This window comes from Notolepis coatsorum, assembly GCF_963971535.1.
Source record: "Notolepis coatsorum genome assembly, chromosome: 17".
NCBI lineage: Eukaryota > Metazoa > Chordata > Actinopteri > Aulopiformes > Paralepididae > Notolepis > Notolepis coatsorum.
The window spans coordinates 54,297,365-54,315,086 of NC_140181.1; the positions used below are offsets into that span (position 1 = coordinate 54,297,365).

At 44.9% G+C, this 17,722-nt stretch overlaps 1 protein-coding gene across 1 annotated transcript in view; it reads right to left on the minus strand.

Moving 5' to 3' along the window:
• atp2b3a (ATPase plasma membrane Ca2+ transporting 3a) overlaps positions 1-17,722 on the minus strand; it is a gene marked incomplete at both ends in the record, with an annotated part of 173,604 nt that overhangs the window by 44,793 nt on the left and 111,089 nt on the right. Inside the window, 4 exons of the mRNA XM_084333459.1 lie at positions 6,212-6,299; positions 6,479-6,658; positions 9,634-9,868; positions 13,968-14,209. Coding sequence (XP_084189585.1) covers positions 6,212-6,299; positions 6,479-6,658; positions 9,634-9,868; positions 13,968-14,209 — 745 coding nt within the window. The remainder of the gene's footprint in view (positions 1-6,211; positions 6,300-6,478; positions 6,659-9,633; positions 9,869-13,967; positions 14,210-17,722) is intronic.

The following is a 17,722-nucleotide window of genomic DNA, read 5'->3' on the forward strand; positions in this document are numbered from 1 at the left end:
TCACTCCCCAGAGGCAGATAAACCGAGCGCTTAGAGGGGAATTCCCTTCTTGGCGCAGCGGTTTGCTATACTGGCCCCGGAGCAGACGCTCGGGGTTCGACTCCCACTCGAGGCATGGTCGAAGTTTCGTGACGGGTACTAGGACGTACCCGTTATACTGGTGCCGTGACCCGGATGCCTTGGGTGGTGTGAGTTTAGGGGGGGTGAATGTAACGGATATGTGCCGCGATAGTGTGACTACGGCACATAGAAGTGTGTAAAACTCACTCCCCAGAGGCAGATAAACCGAGCGCTTAGAGGGGAATTCCCTTCTTGGCGCAGCGGTTTGCTATACTGGCCCCGGAGCAGACGCTCGGGGTTCGACTCCCACTCGAGGCATGGTCGAAGTTTCGTGACGGGTACTAGGACGTACCCGTTATAGTTACAAATTGTAATGAGTCATATTGAAATGTGCCCCAGAAGCAGACACACACTAATATGTAAGTATTATGCCAAACAAAAGAATGGTTTAAGTTGATTTGGACATAAAACAAATTTGGTGTTAAGAAATTTAAGCTGGCAACAGGTGGGCGTTAGGACCGCCCCTATTTTCAACTTCAAACATAGCAGGCTCCAGATTGGGGGAAACCTTTTTGTGATGTCACTTCCTGTGAGGTCACACAGGGACCGGGGGCCCTGTTATAAAAAGGAGGGCCTTGGGAAACAGGTCCGAAGAGAAGAGAAAATGAGAATCAACGTAAGAAGACGTCTACAATCTCCAGTGAGACCTCAATGATGAAGAACTTTTTGATATCGAGTCGACATAGTTAGAAGACAAAGCATCATGCTGGTCTGGAAATTTTTAGTACAACTACTTTGAGAACCTGTGAATCTTGTTTTAGTTTCGGTGACTCCCAGTGCAGGTGATTTCTACCGCGTGTACTTTGAGGGAACACCTATTCTTCTGAGTGTGTATTTTGTAAACAGTTATTGATTACGACCTGTGTAGTTAATAAAACTGCTGCTTTTTACACTTGGAGCAAACGGTTGGTTTCCAAATCATTCTACAGCACCTCACCACTTTTTGGGACATCAGGAAACAACACAGAGTACACTTTAATTCATTTAAAGAGACGATACCCCCTAACCGTAACCCTAACCCCCTAACCCTAACCCTAACCCTAACCCTAACCCTAACCCTAACCCCAACCCTAACCCTAACCCTAATTTAAGAAATGGTTAATGAATAAATATTCGATATGTATGGTGAGGACTGAAGTTTTGGCAAATATTAATAAGGTATTATTTAAAAAAAGTATTGTTAACTAAGTAAATTTTTTCAATATAAGTCTATAATGTATAAATTAGTAAATAAAATATAGTATGTTCTGATGAGTAAATAGGGGTTGGATTAAATAAGTGTATGCTTCTTCCCACTCCCTTTCAAATATGTAAATGACACACACACAAAAAAAAATATATATATATTTAGTTTGACTTTTTTGTTTGTTCTTTGTTATTTAATTTTTTATTTATATATATTTTTTGTACTTACATTTTTATTAACATTTACAGACATACAACACTTAGACAATACCTACTACAATGACATCAATAGTGTGATGTGAATGGGCCGAAGTAATGACGTCAGGAGCAGGGACTCAAGTGGCTTCATTATTGAACTCAGGTGTTGCTGATTGTGTGCGGGGATGAGACGCTGAGACTATTGATAAGCCAGTGGGACTCAGATATCGGGTTGGAGCACGCAAGCAGTAACCAGACTCTGTTAGGGCCCGAGGGGTGGGGTCGATCGTGGAGAGTTATCCACCGGCGATGAAGATAAGTTAGCCAGCCGTCCACAGGTACCGGTAGCGTAAGGAGGGGAGGCTTACCCTCCTGGAGACAGATAGGGACGGGACATAGAGAGTACCGAGTTACATCGCTCCCAAAGACCTTATACTTGGAACGTCCTCATGGACACCGGGTACGATTACCAGGTTGCAAATCAAACTATCACCTGGAGGACCACCGTGTGCCGGAACATTCGGCCGGAGAGTTGGACGGGGTCCAAGCTTCGACCCTCGGGGGGGGTCGCGCCGTGCGGCGAGTTAAGTCCACTGTTACGCACATTGCACTCAGTATAGGATTTTGTATTATGATCTATTTTTATAACGGTATAGGCCTACTGTATATATATATATATTGTATATGGTATATTGTGTATTTTCTAGTTACATTATCTGTATGATATCGTGCCCTTAATTAACCTGCATATTGGCTAGTCCTTTATATGCCCTATTTATTATATAGCCCAGGCTGGTATATGTTGTATTTATATTGTGTGACCAATTGAAGGGGAACAGGGGAAGCAAGAGGGAGGGGTAATTAGGACCTGGGGAGTCTTCCATAATTAGTGTGTACAGTTGATCTATTATCTATGAGTGCCTATTTGAGAGTGTGATTAGCGGGCCGTGTGTGTGATTAGGCATCTACTTTGTATAACGCGCAGTGCCTCTTAAAGAGGGTGTTTTGACGTGTGTCACTGTGATAGGATATATGCATGTTCACAATTGCGTGCCTCATATAGAGGGTGACTGAGTTACGTCTGCAGACGACCTTTACGGTGCCCGATTAGTCCCCCCAATTAGAGACCCCTAGTCCCCTGTATGAATTACTTAGGTGTTGTAATAAAGTGTCCTATTGGGCATGAGGCCGTACCAAGAGAGAGGGGTGGCGGAGGATTTACAGCGAGAGAGTTGGCTGGTAGCGGGAGGCGATGCCCTAAATATTCACATGGACCAGCTGGTCGGATAGAGTGTGTGTGTGTGACTATTGTAAGTGCATTGTGTATGTACCGTACCTCATTCAAACTAAGGGTTGTTGCCCATATAAAAGTGTGCTGTGAGATGTGCTCTACCTAGAGGTGAAGGGTTTACCTATATAGAAGTGCTGTAATTTATAGTGTGCTTAACTTAGAGGTGATATAATTTACCTAGGGGACGCCTGGCTATACCTGCTGCATTCTCTGGTTCTGTTAAACCCTGTCATGTCTCAGAGGGGAAATTTGTATCGGCTTCATGGCTCATAGGTTTTAATTAATAGATCTCGTATCATTGTTTAGCATAGGACCTTGATGAAATAAAGTTGGTATTCCTTGTAACCCGGTTGTGCAGTTGGTTATTTCAGGCATTTGGATAAATAGCAGTTTCCCTGCTACATAGCAGTTTCTCCTGCTACTGGTATAACTCACGTATTTATTACAATAACATAACAACACACTAACATGGGCCCCTTGAATATGGCTGCGTTCAGCCCCCCAGACCCCCATAAGAGGGACCCCCCACTCCCGCCATCCCCCCCTAGAAATAGGGCTCCCCTACATCCCAGGTCCGTCCCACGCGGGGCAGAGCACTCAGCGACACGGGTCCCTTGAATTTAATTGGGCCAGGCTCAGTAGAGGAGAGAGGGAAGGTACTCCCCCCCACCGAGCCAAGCCCGCTACCTCCCATGTCACCAAGCACCCCATTTTACATTTTTTATATACATTTATTATTTGAAAGGCTTAAGGCTATAATACTAATGTTTGTTTGTTATGTTGCATATTTGAAATAAACTTCAATCAAATCAAAATGGGGTCAAGCTCCTGGCTGAGGCTCAATGAAATTACTCCACAGTGCAGTAGATTTCAGTGAGCTTCAGTCAGATTGGGACGGGAAGTTGACCCCATTGACTTTGGAATCAGAGTTTGTGGCTAACTAGCTACAGCTAGCATGAGGAACAGCGTGGGTTGTGCTGAGAAATAACTACCAATCAACATCATCATTAATGGTAAGTAAGAGCTAGGGTTAAAAAATATCTGAACTATCCCTTTAAAGTGGTTACCAATGGTTCAACCCGATATCACAACCATGCGTCCACTACAGGATAACGTGTCAGTGTCACGACAAACGGTTATGAAAAGGACATGCAGCTATAAATGTGTAGTTAACTACCAACAGGGAGCGTTAACCCCAAAACAAAACAAAACTCTATAACCAGGGCTTGAACCAACAGTCACTGCAGTTGGAGGCAAGTGCTTTCACCACTACACTACCACCCACATTACAGTTAGGGTTATGGATAGTTTTAACGTTCGCTTACTGGTTATGGTTTAACACATCAAGTGCCATTCAGCAGTGGGCGCTGTGGGCCGTGAGTGCCAGCACTCTGTTCAATGGGGATAAATGCCGGTTTTTGCAGTGCTATATTAAATATTATAGCTATGGATCTAATAACAGCGTCGATTGGCAGTGAGTTTCTTCCGGTCAACATGCAAAAAACAGATACTTTTTTCATCCATACATTTCCGTTTTATACTGTGGTGAATATGAGTATAGTTTTAGAGTGATCCTGTGTAATCCCAGGGAACTCCGGCAAACAGCCTTTTAGTGCATTTCATTATAAATCTTTCATTTCTCGCCTGATTATTGAATCGATCTGAAATCAACACTAGATTATCGGTATTATGGTGTTTTTCTATGCTTCGAGCACCACCAATGGCATACATTACACAGTACATATACAGACACACACTGCGATCGTGGGAAAAAAAATATCGGATCAATGCAAGATTGATAACATATAGTCCTTACCTTGTCTCTGATGTACTGCAAAAAGAATAATCCAATTATCTGATCGCCATTCCAAATATCCACAGCGATCCTGTGTCCAACGTTATCCAGCATTGGACATGAACGGGTGGGTGGAGACAGTTGTCGATGCCATCCCTATAAGCGCTTGTTTTGCCGGAGTGTTTAGAATCCACCCCCACACCGCAGCTCGGCCGAGAAAACAAACCACATTGTTTCAAATGGAGTGCAATAGCGGCCGCAATGTGTTAGGCGGCGGTATCGGACCGTTGCGGTCTCAGACAGAGTGCCATTCAGTCCTACAGCATAGCAGGATATATTATGAATGGAAATAGTGAATAAAAGAAATAACGACACAGAAACGTAGATCTACGTTTCCGGCACTCAACCGCTGGGCCACAGAAAACGTTTTTTTGGCAATCAAAGGGAAGGGGACATGCATTGCTATTCCTTTCACTATTTGGGCAACTTTACACAATTCCTGTGTGTCTATGGAACACATCTGTAAAGTTTGTTTCAAAAAAATTCATTGTTTTGTATTTTTAATCAATTACTCTAAAGCAGCATTTTTCAAGATTTCAAGCTGTTTTGGGCTGGGCTCCGCCCATAAGCTCTTTGAGTGACAGTCACCCACAGTCTGACTGGCAGACAGAGAGAGATATAGAAAGATTGAGGGGGATACTAATTAATTTCGCCACAGGGGGGGGGGGGGCATAATCCCACAGGACAATGCATTGGTAACTTCTTTCAAATGACAATATATACCCCTGTGAATATTATTGCACGGATCGGAATACGGGCGCGCGAGTGGGAGTCAAAGATATTTTGACAGTGATATGCGGAGAAGCCCCATCCCCACGCTGCACGGTGTGTGTAAATGCGTGTGTTTCCCAGAGAGAAGCTTGTGTCCCTCTCTCTCTCTCCCTCTCTATCTCTCTATCTCTCTCTCTCCCTCTCGCTCTCTGCTGTCTCTGTCGGCACCCGCGCATGTCAACCCGTTTGAGGAAGTAATTCCACTCGCTCTGTTGTTGAGCGAATTGTTGATTGTGGGCGGTGACTACAACCAGTGCCTTACTCACGTCAGCAAAACAGTCAAATCAGAATGGCTTAGTTGAGTGAGGGAGGATCTCGTGAACTTGAGACTAGACTGATGAGTCAAAATGAGAATTAGAGAAACAGACCCCATTGATATAAACCCCCATTGCTAGGAAACAATGCTAACCACTGGAAAAGGCCATTTATAAGACACGGGACCTTTAAGGTAACAGTGGGGTTAAGGTTAGGGTTATGGTTTGGGGTGAGGCTTTGATCCTCGGCAGACAAACGTATACAGTTAACCACAGAGACTACGGATAGCTCCGAGGGCAAAACACAGTGGAGTGAAAAACACACGTCTATGGGTGTCTGAGCGTGAAGAACACATGCAGAGGTTGTGGGACCAGCATGAAACGCAGGGGGCATGAGAATTCATTGAATGGTTAGCCATACTGGAAGAGAAAGAAAACTACACAAGGCTGTGCAAAGCCTCTATTCCCCCACGCATGGAATCCCGACATCCACACCATTTCTATCCCATTAGTGCAGGCCAGACACGGGACACTCACCTTTTACTAGATTGTGTTTGTCTGAAGGAGATGACCGAGCCAAAACTCTCAGTTTGGGCCAGATCTTGTCAATGCGCTCTTGTTCAATCTGTGAAAAGTCAAAATAGTAACAACTTTAGTATACTTTCTGAATATATAAAAAAGTATACTAAAGTATACAAAATAGTATACTTTCAGAAAATATACTTCAATATACTTTGTTTTGACATGGGTATTTACAGATTTATGTTTACGTTTCCATTTTTATAAAAATAAATGTTACTGTACCTCTCCTTTCTCATTCCTGATTCGTCGATTGAAATCTTTACCACTGATGCACAGGAAGTCATCTCCTGGTTGGATGATGCCACACTTTATAGCGATGGCACGCGCGGTGAAGATGTTATCCCCGGTCACCATGCGCACGGTGATACCTGCCCGCTGGCACTTCTTAATGGCATCTGGCACCTGACACATAGGAAGGAGATCAACAATTATCTATAGCAAAACTATCATATTCCTGTGGGTTTTTTCTTTATTTATGTATTTATTTCTTGTTTTCATATGCACCAAATACTGCAGTAATACCATAGCATTTCTATCGTAAAATAACAGGAATACTATAGTGACCTCAGGTTTCTATGATATTCCAGTATAGACATACTATGGTGAATCACTAAAGTATTTCTGCTGAAAATTAAACAAGTGCAAATTCGATCTGGCTACAGTTACCTGGAGAAAGCCTGCAGCACCGGTCGTGGTGGAGGCTTAGCCGTTATTCACAGAAACCAACTGGAACTGTCCCCCCTGCCTGTACTGTCCTCATTTGAATGCCTTGCTTTCAAATGTAAACCCCCTCTCCTCATGACAATACTACTGATTTACCGGCCACCTAAACCCAACTCTGTTTTCATCCCAGAGATGCAGGACCTCCTCACTACACTCTTCACAACCTCTGCCAATATCATAATACTTGGAGATATGAATATTCACGTCGACACGCCCTCTTGCCACCCTGCAGCTGAGTTTCTGCTACTTCTGGACTGCCTCAACCTCACACAACACATTGATGTCCCCACACACACAAAGGGCCACACGCTCAACCTGGTCATCACAAACGCCGCCCCCATCAACAACCTGCTAGTCTACGATCTGGGGGTATCTGACCACAAGACCATCTCAATGGAGCTGTCTTTCCAGTCTCCACTCAACAAGCCCAAGCGCCAAATCCATTTCAGGAACCTCAAAAATATCAACCCGGACACCATGACCCTGGACCTCCAGCTTCTCTCCTCTGTCAACTTCTCATCAGCAACTGAGTCAGTGGACTTCTACAATAAATCCCTGAACAGTCTTCTGGATCTCCATGCCCCTGTCAAATCCAAAACAGTCACCTTCGCACGCTCAGCCCCCTGGTACACCAGCGAGCTGCGGAGTATGAAGACTGCTGGGCGTGTCCTTGAGCGGCGACTCAAGGTCTCAGGACTCACTGTACACAAATTGGCCTACCGTGAACACCAGAAGGCCTACTCAAAATCCCTCAGTCTGGCACGGTCCCAGTACTACTCCTCCATCATAAATGACAGTCCTGGAAACTCCAAGCAACTATTCTCCACCATCAAACACAGTACCGAAACTGCCCTGGTCAGGGTCACCAACAACCTACTGATGACGGCTGATGCTGGCTCTCCTTCCCTCCTCATCCTCCTTGACCTCACAGCAGCTTTCGACACCGTCGATCATGACATCTTCCTTCACCGGCTTCAATCCACCATCAGACTTTCAGACTCTGTCCTTGATTGGTTCAGATCTTACCTCACCGGAAGAACGGAGTATGTCTCCTTGGGGGAGGCAAGGTCTGACACCTGGTGTCTGGTGTCCCACAAGGATCAGTCCTCGGCCCCACCCTATTCACCCTCTACATGCTCCCCCTTGGCTCTGTCATCAGCCGGCATGGAATATCATTCCACTGCTACGCTGATGACACCCAACTCTACCTAAAAATAAACCCTACCCCATCCACAGTTCTGCCATCTTCCACTCTGACCACCTGCCTTGAGGAGACCAAGGCGTGGATGAAGCACAACTTCTTACAGTTAAACAGTTCTAAAACTGAAGCCATTATTATTGGCACCCCACACCAGGTTCGCTCATCCACCATCACCACCATCACCTTTTCCGGCCAAAACATCACCCTGTCACCAACAATCACCAACCTAGGGGTAAAAATGGACCCTCACCTGACCTTTGAGGCGCACATAAATCAATTATACAAAAACTCTTTCTACCACCTTAGGAACATCGCCAAACTTCGCCCCTCACTCTGTCAGATGCCGAAAAGCTCATCCACGCCTTTGTTTCCTCCAGGCTGGATTACTGCAACGCACTCCTCATCGGGATCCCTAGCAAGAACATCCAAAGGCTACAATGTATCCAAAACAGCACTGCTAAGATCCTGATGAGAGTGCGGAAATACCACCACATCACTCCCATCCTCAAGTCCCTTCACTGGCTCCCTGTCTCACTCAGGATTGAGTTCAAAGTCTCCCTGCTCACCCACCAATGCCTCTACGGAAACGCCCCCCTATACCTCAAAGAACTCATCACCCCTCACTCCTCCTCTCGACATCTCCGCTCTGGCCAGGCAAACCTCCTCTAGCGCCCAAGGACCAATCTCTGCACTATGGGAGATCGGGCTTTTTGCTCTTCCGCTCCCAGTCTGTGGAATGCTCTCCCTGACTACCTGAGAGCACCACAGACTGTGGATGCTTTCAAGAAAGGCCTCAAAACTCACCTTTTTAGTAGAGCCTTCTGTTGACTTTTTATAAAAAAAAAATGCTCCACACATTTTATGTTCTTTTACTAATTTCTTTTATCAGTTTTATTTATTCTATGTTTCTCTATGTTATTCTATGTTTAGTCTTGCCTATTTTTATATCGCTAGTTTTTAAGTTCTTTTAACTGTAGCGCTTTGAGATTTGCCCCGCAACTGTAAAGCGCATTACAAATAGAAAAATCTATTATTATTATTATTATTATTATTATTATTATTATTATTATTATTATTATTATTATTATTATTATTATTATTATTATTATTATTATTATTATTATTATTATTATTATTATTATTATTATTATTATTATTATTATTATTATTATTATTATTATTATTATTATTATTATTATTATTATTATTATTATTATTATTATTATTATTATTATTATTATTATTATTATTATTATTATTATTATTATTATTATTATTATTATTATTATTATTATTATTATTATTATTATTATTATTATTATTATTACCTGTATATGTTTGCATTACTTTTCACAATTTAAATAGTTGTGTTTGAGTCATGTTTTTCTTTTGTCTCATCTTGGACGGACATCATCCGCTACAGTTTGAGTGGAAGCTGAAAACACTGACTGACCTCAGGACGGACAGGGTCCTCGATGGCAACCACAGCGATGCAGACCAAATTGGTCAAGATGTTGGCTTCGTTATCCCAATTGGGCTCCGGGCTGCCGGGGAGGTCCCGGTAGGCTACGCAGATGGTCCGCAGGCCTTCGCTGGCCATGGGTTCGATCACCTTCTTCACCATTTCATCTATGTCCCGGGGACAGAAGACTCGCAGTTCGCCACCGGCAGCCATGATAGATGTACATCTGTAGCAACACAGTACAGGAGGCCGGCAATAAGACACTGCAGAACCCAACGCAGCAGACTTTACTAGCTACACTTTAGTGTTACTCTCAAGTCAACTAGGGTTTGAAGGATTTGGGTGTTTTTCATTGATTAGGACAGATTAGGTACTATAGTGCCATAACATCTTTTAATTCTAAAGTACGTAACGTATGTAGGTAAACACATTTTAATTGTGTTTAGTCTTTTAGACTAAATCTGTATTAGAGAGAAATTTCACTCCATTTCTGTATGAGCCTGTGAGGGAAGGGGAGTCACAACAAAAGGTGGTCGCCATGGCGACGCAGATAACGAGACAGAGTTAGACTTAAATTAAGCTGTTGGGCTTTTCCGAGAGAGTTGCTCAAGGTCGGCATTCTTGGAGATGGCACAGTCTGCCCATGACTTGGGAGTGATGGGGGAAGGGCTGCAGAGTGCTAGTAATGCGGTAGGTCTCTGTGGGTCAGGGGTGACGAGCTGCTGCCGTCGCTTAATAACGCGTCTCAGGGCCAACATTCCTTTAAGAGATAGCAGGAGACAGACCCAGAGAGAGAGAGAGACAGTCTTCACGTTCAGTAGACAGAGAGAGACAGAGAGACGGGCGTTGCTAGGTGACGAGACAAATAGATAACCGCTCATTAACACATCCACCGCCAATCCCGTTGTACAGCGTGTTTGCCGGCCATGCGAATTCTGCCAAACCACGCTGTACAGCGATATTGAGATCATATTTAATTTTTATTATTATAAAACTGCATAATTCCGTCACCCAGCCTCTGGTGATACAGTGGGACCCTGCACAATAGTGCAACGCCTCAATACCGCCGCCTGGTGGATGATCGGGCGAGTTACAACCGGAAGTGGCCATCGATGCATCTGGGAAATCCGTCCGGCAGTCACATATCGTTGCGGGACTACAGACAAACACTGGCGTGCATATGGATCGCTGCCATCAATAATCGATATGATTTGGGCGTTTATCGCGCCATACAAACCGGAAATGGATCTAGTAGATCGACGTCAAATAAGTGGGATCTTTTTCCTCCTGTCTCATCGGTGAACGGTAAGAGGACAGTAACGTTACTTTCAGCTTGATTGTTTATTCTTTTCACTGCAAACCGATCAGATCAATATATCACCCATACTACATAAAGCATTTACTGACGATCACGGAATTATAAACGACCCCCCCCCCCTTTCATCCGCGCATGATGTATCATAACGTATACGATCATGCAGGCACGTGCACACATAGACGTCAAGGGGTGCCCGGGCACCTGCCTTTTTCATTTTTCATTAGAAAGTGCCCTTTTTATGCCCCTTTTTAATAATTTTTTTTACTGTTGCACATATAGATAGACTGCCCTGCCCTTCCAAATGAAAGATGTCATGATAGAATCTAAATATTAGGTAAAGAAAGAGAGATAAATGCCCCTACCCCTCTCCTGGAACTGGAAGGACCTATTATTTACGCGCGCTGCCAGACGCCTGTATACTTTCCGTAGCCACATTTCTGGCAGATGCTCTCTGATTGGCCGACGTCAGTTTCTACACTGGTTAGCCTAGCCACTCTTCGAAGTAGGTTCAGGTTAGAGTTTGTCTTAGAGCGTGACGGCAAGTTCTTTCGACGGTTAAGCTTAGGCACTCTTTCAAAGTTGGTTAAGGTTAGAGTTTGTCTTAGAGCATGGCGATAGAACGCCAGGTAGTTTGCAGGCTGTTCGACGTGGAAATGGGCAAAGACAGACAGTAGACACAGCTCATCAGTACTTGTGTTGTGCTAACTGCTAACAATAAGCTATTTGGCTGGATGCAGTCTGGACAGTGGATATACATCAAGACAACAGTCTGTGACTGTGGGACAGTGGACATAATACTTCATCAAGCCCTCCTGACCTGGACCACGTTTCAACTAACAAGTGAGTTAATGCGGTCTCTCTTTCTTTCTTTCTCTCTCTCTCTCTCTCTCTCTCTCTCTCTCTCTCTCTCTCTCTCTCTCTCTCTCTCTCTCTCTCTCTCTCTCTCTCTCTCTCTCTCTCTCTCTCTCTCTCTCTCTCTCTCGCTCTCTCTCTTGCTCTCTCAACACAGCGCCCGCAGCTGTTGGTCTGGAGCGCATATTGTGTTATTAAAGGGACACTATGTAGTTTTGGTGACATCTATCGGTGAAACTGAATGTACCATAGACTTGTATTAACCAAAAAAATCGGGCTTGCGCGCTGTGCGCGCTCGCATTGCATTTAATAATTGATGCCCTTTTCTCCTTTTTCGGCACCTGCCTTTCTAAAGTCCTGTGCACGTCCCTGCGATCATGTACAGTTGAATTTTTTAATATAGCGTGTATCGGCAATAAACGGCAGTTGATAATCTATATATGCGTTTATGCCTATAACTCACGTTCTATGAATTACTGCAGAAAACGATAAAAACATACTTATATTCTAGAAGGTATTTTTGGAAGAATCTATGAATGAAAAAGTATAACGTTCCTACATCCTGAACGATAGATAATCGATGTTGAATGGGCCATAGTGATGTCAATTTAGCGATACAATTAAAAAAGTTATAGCCCTGCAAAGAAGGTGAACATCTCCATAGGCTTAGAGTGGTGGCAGTGAGCCTACATTGATGGATAGAAGCGTGGCAGGGAATGTGTTAAGAGGCAGTGTCGATCGCTTAGCTTGGGCCAGTTGAATTGTATTCTAAGGCAGACAGACCACATCAAGCAGAGCTGAGACAGCCTCTTCAGAGGCTGGGGGAGGAAAGACCACAAGGAGAGAGGGAGCTAGCGTGCTAACAGTCAAGCCGCAGAACCACAGAGCAGATATAGAGAGAGATAGAATCTATTAATCTAGTTTATTATACCTCCAAAGACTTTAAATGTGTTTCATTCTGTACGAGAACCTTGGTTTACGCAAATAAACATCCTTCTGATATGAGACGACGACTCCAGTACATTTTTGTCCGGATGCATTAACGGGGAGAGAGACCAGTGTTTCAGCCAGTAAGCACGTGGGAGGCCAGAATTCCACCAAACGATTGCCTCAACAATACTAAATAAACACAACACAGATACTTCACGGAAGGGCAGATGGAGGGTGATAACAATCAACGAGAAGGCTGAAAACAGGTTGCAAAGGCGGAAACCTTTCCATGGGAAGTTAAAGGGGCACTTCACCAAAAAACAATGCTGATTTATTTTGCACATAATCTCACACACATCCAAAAGGTTTTGCACACATTAATTTAGTTTGACAGAGACAGTTACTCTCATTGAGAGTAAATTAGTTTGAATATGGCACACTGTCATTGGGGACACTGAATCCTTCCTTATGTCCTTATGACAAGGTATTGCTATTTTTTCATCAACATCGTTTCATGGAGCTGTAATTAACACAACTAAATGAATGTGTGCAAAACTGTAGCATTTTTGGATGTGTGTGAGATTATGTTGAAAATAAATCAGGATTGTCTTTTGGTGAAGTGCCCCTTTAAGCTTTAAGACGGGCACCAAGATGAGGGACCACATCTCCCCAGTCCTTGTATCCCTACACTGGCTCCCGGTAAAACAACAAATACATTTCAAAATCCTCATGTTCACATACAAAGCCATAAACGGTCTCGCCCCAGCCTACATAAAAGAACTCCTGGTCCAATCAACCAGCTCCAGATCCCTCCGTTCAAACAACCAAATCTGCCTAAAAATCCCCCACACAAGACTGGTGACAAAAGGAAACCGGGCTTTCGCAGTCGCAGCACCGACCCTCTGGAACAAGCTCCCACTCAACCTGAAATCTGCAAGCATCCACCTATTTGCCATAAACAATCCATGAGCTAGTTTTTTGTATTGTTGTATGTGTGGTGTATTATGTCTGTCTGTTCTCTATCTGATTGGTTGGACTGCCTGTATTTTTTTCAGTTTTTTCATATTGTTCCTGTCTTTTTTTGTTTGTTTCTCTTTCTCTCCCGGGATGCGCACCGGGCCGATGTAACTATTGGTTGAGGGGCGCAATATAAATAAATGTATCATATCATATCATAGCCTGTTTACCATAGCCTGTTCTATCAAGCGACGTTTTTCCGACTCACTTATTCAGCAGGATCTCGGAGGCGCCTTTGCTGTAGAGGCGGAAGGCTCCGTCGGGAAGCCGCACCACGGTGCTCATGGATTTGCGTTCGGAGTTGAACGTATAGACCTTGTAGAGTTTCTCCTCTGGGATCTGCTCGCGGACCAGGGCGTAGTCTCTCTTCAGCTCCAGCACTAAGCCCAGCAGGGCACACTCTGTCTTGTTGCCCACCTGCTTGGGCAGCCCCCCTTCTGTATCTGGAGGCTGAAGAAGATACAAGAGCAAAAGAGCCAGATGAGATGATCATAATAGGGGGGCAGCAAATGCCAAATGGTTAGGGAAGCGGGCTTGTGACCAGAAGGACACGGGTTCGATCCCCCAGACAGGCAGTAAAATCTGAGGGCGGGGAAAGTGAATGAATAACACTCTCCCCATCATTAACAACTACATTGTAGTGCCCTTGAGCAAGGCTCTTAACCCCCAACGGTGCCAGTTGAGCTGCTCAGTGGCCAACAGTAGAAGGCTATGGTTTTACTGGGCAGCTCCCAGGTGTGAATGTGTGAGTGTGAAGTGGGGTGTTGCATAAAAAGAGCATATGTGCTCAGCAAACCTACTGTAGCGAAGGAATTCAACGTACTATCTATGGAATATATCCCGAATGAATACAGGTTTAAAAGAATACAGATCCAACGTACACTGGAAAGAGATTCCGTACAGAGATACCCTACTTCCTATCCTTCCTTAGACTGAAAAGAGACGTAGACGTTCTCAAGGTCAGCGGCCGTCCATTCTACAGAATGTGTGTTTAAAGCATCTCTTGTCACAGGGTACTATGACTATGCGTGCACCTCATGGTACCAAAGCACCTCAAAGGCGCTTAAAACAAAATTACAAACATCACAAAACAAACTGGTCAGACTACTACTTGACCTGAACCCCAGAACCCACCTCACCCCTGCCCACTTTGCCAACCTAGGATGGCTTAGAGTAGACGACAGAGTACAGCAACTTGCAATGGGCCTGGTCTACAAGATACACTATACGACCGGGGTGCCCATGTACATGTCAAAATACTTCCCAAAGGTCAGTGAATACCACAACCACTACACCAGAGGAAGCTCAACAAATCATGTTAAACCCAGATTCGGCTCAAACAAGGGACTAAACACGTTTCGCAATTATGCCACAACAATGTGGAACGCCCTACCCAAAGCTGTAAAGGAATGTGAATCCCTGCCCACATTCAAAACCACCCTTAAAGAGCACCTACGGGAGGCTGCAATTCGAAACTGGCCACCGTAAATGCCCAAAACCCCCACCACCTCCTAATAGACAGTCTCCTCCCCACCGCATGTATATATTCCCTCCCCGCCGTATGTATATTTCCCTCCCACCCACCCACCCCCTCCTAATGTACAGTCCCCTCCCCATCATATGTATATACTCTGTCAGGATCTAGGGGTAACAGTACTGTATATTTGAATACCGCCTATGTCACAAATGTATCAGTACTAAATACCTATATGTCCCTATGCCATAAATGTCATGTATGTTGTGTATGTCATAAATGTCTATATGAATTGAAAATGGGGGACCCTGATGGAAACAAGACAAACGTCTTTCTCAGGTCTGCATCCCCTTAACAATTGTATGTATTGAGCCGTACTGTATTGTACCCATTCTGCAATCTGTTAAATAAAGTTTTCATTCATTCATTCATTCATTCATTCATTCATTCATTCATTCACAGTTCCTACCTGGCTACTCCCTCCCTCTCTATCTCTGTCTCTCGTTAAGTCAGGTGCAGAGTACAAGTGTGCTGCTGTCAGCAGAGCAGCTGATTGACGTCTGTGGGCCAATTACGTCAGGGATATAACCCCGCCCCAGATGTCATGAGGCTGCCAGATCGTAACTTCGTATTTCCCAGTTAGTCGTGTTATTATGCTCTCTCGTATTGTTCTCTAGTCCATTGTTCTTCGACCGTGTCTAACCCTTGTTCTCATCCTTCCCCGCAGTCCTACCTGGCTCTGTAGGACTGTTCTCTGGCTCCCGACAAGAAGTGCTCTGACCCCTGCCTGTCGAGTCGTGACATCTCTTTAGGAAAGAATAACAAGAGGAATGTGGGAGATCTGCCCTCCTTCAGTGTGGGCTTATATAATGACAAGTAGACAGAAGTCTACGACATTGTCAACATGCCAATCACATTTTTTCTTTGTATTATATTTACACAGCAATATTTACACCTTTTATTAAAGTGTATGCAGCCAATTATAATGACTATATTATTCTATTATCGATTCTGTGAGGAGAGCACCGTACCTACAAAAAAGGTATGCTGCTTTTCAAACAATAAACTCTGGATTAACAAGGACATTAAACACCTGCTAAATAGGAAAAAGAGGGCCTTCATGGCAGGGGACACTGAGCAGGCCAGGGCTGTCCAAAGGTAGCTAAAAAAAAAAAAAAAAAAAAGAGCTAAGGGCAGCCAAGGACAGCTATAAGGACAGGCTGGAGGGCAGACTACAGGCCAACAACACCAGGGAGGTGTGGGCGGGTGTCAGGAGAATTACTGGGTTCAAACAGCAACCTTCCCGCTCCTCCTGGGCAGTATGTCGATGTGTCCTTGAGCAAGACACTTAACCCCTAATTGCTCCCGATGAGCAGGTTGGCACCTTGCATGGTTGCCTCCGCCATCGGTGTGTGAATGGGTAATATGTAAGTAACAAATTGTAAAGCGCTTTGGATAAAAGCGCTATATAAAAAAGCAGCCATTTGCCATTTACAGCAGGGCATGGCTGTGGAAGGCCCCCCAGAGCGTGCAAACGAGTTGAACACGTTTTTCAACCGCTTTGACCAGAGTAGCCTCTCCTCACCCCCACACCCATCAGCACCCCACCCCCAACAGCAGCAGCCTGCCCACCACCACCCACGAACACCAACCCCACCACCTAAACCAACAGCACACTACCTATGGAGACATCAGCCCCAACCCTGACCATCACTAACAGCCAGGTCAGGAGGCAGCTCTCCAAGATTAGTGTGAATAAGGCCAGAGGACCGGACAACACCAATCCCAGGGTGCTCAAAGCATGTGTAGGGCAGCTGGCAGCACCGCTCCAACATCTCTTCAACCTCTCACTGAGGCTGGAGAGGGTGCCTCAGCTCTGGAAGACCTCCTGCATCATCCTGGTGCCCAAGAAGGGATGACCCAGCACCCTCAACGACTACAGGCCAGTTGCTCTGACGTCCCACGTCATGAAGACGTTCGAGAGACTGGTCCTGCAACACCTCAATCCCCTGGTGCATGACTCCCTCGACCCCCTGCAGTACCAGGCAAACATTGGGTGGAGGACGCAATCATCTATATGCTCCACAGAGCTTACACACACCTGGAGAAGCCGCGCAGCTCAGTGAGGATTATGTTCTTCGACTTCTCCAGTGCCTTCAACACCATCCAGCCTTCCCTGCTAGCAGAGAAGCTCTCCGTGATGCAGCTGGAGCACAGCTTGGTGGCCTGGATCAATGACTACCTCACTGACAGACCACAGTATGTCAGACTACAGGACAGTCAGTCTGACATACAGTACTGGTGAGCAACACCGGTGCCCCCCAAGGAAATGTGCTGTCACCCTTCCTTTTCACCCTCTATACCTCAGATTTCTGTCACAACTCAAGCGGGTGCCACCTGCAGAAGTTCTCTGACGACTCCTCCATCGTAAGCTACATCACCGACGACGATGAGGAGTATAGAGCCCTGGTGGAGAGCTTTGTGGGGTG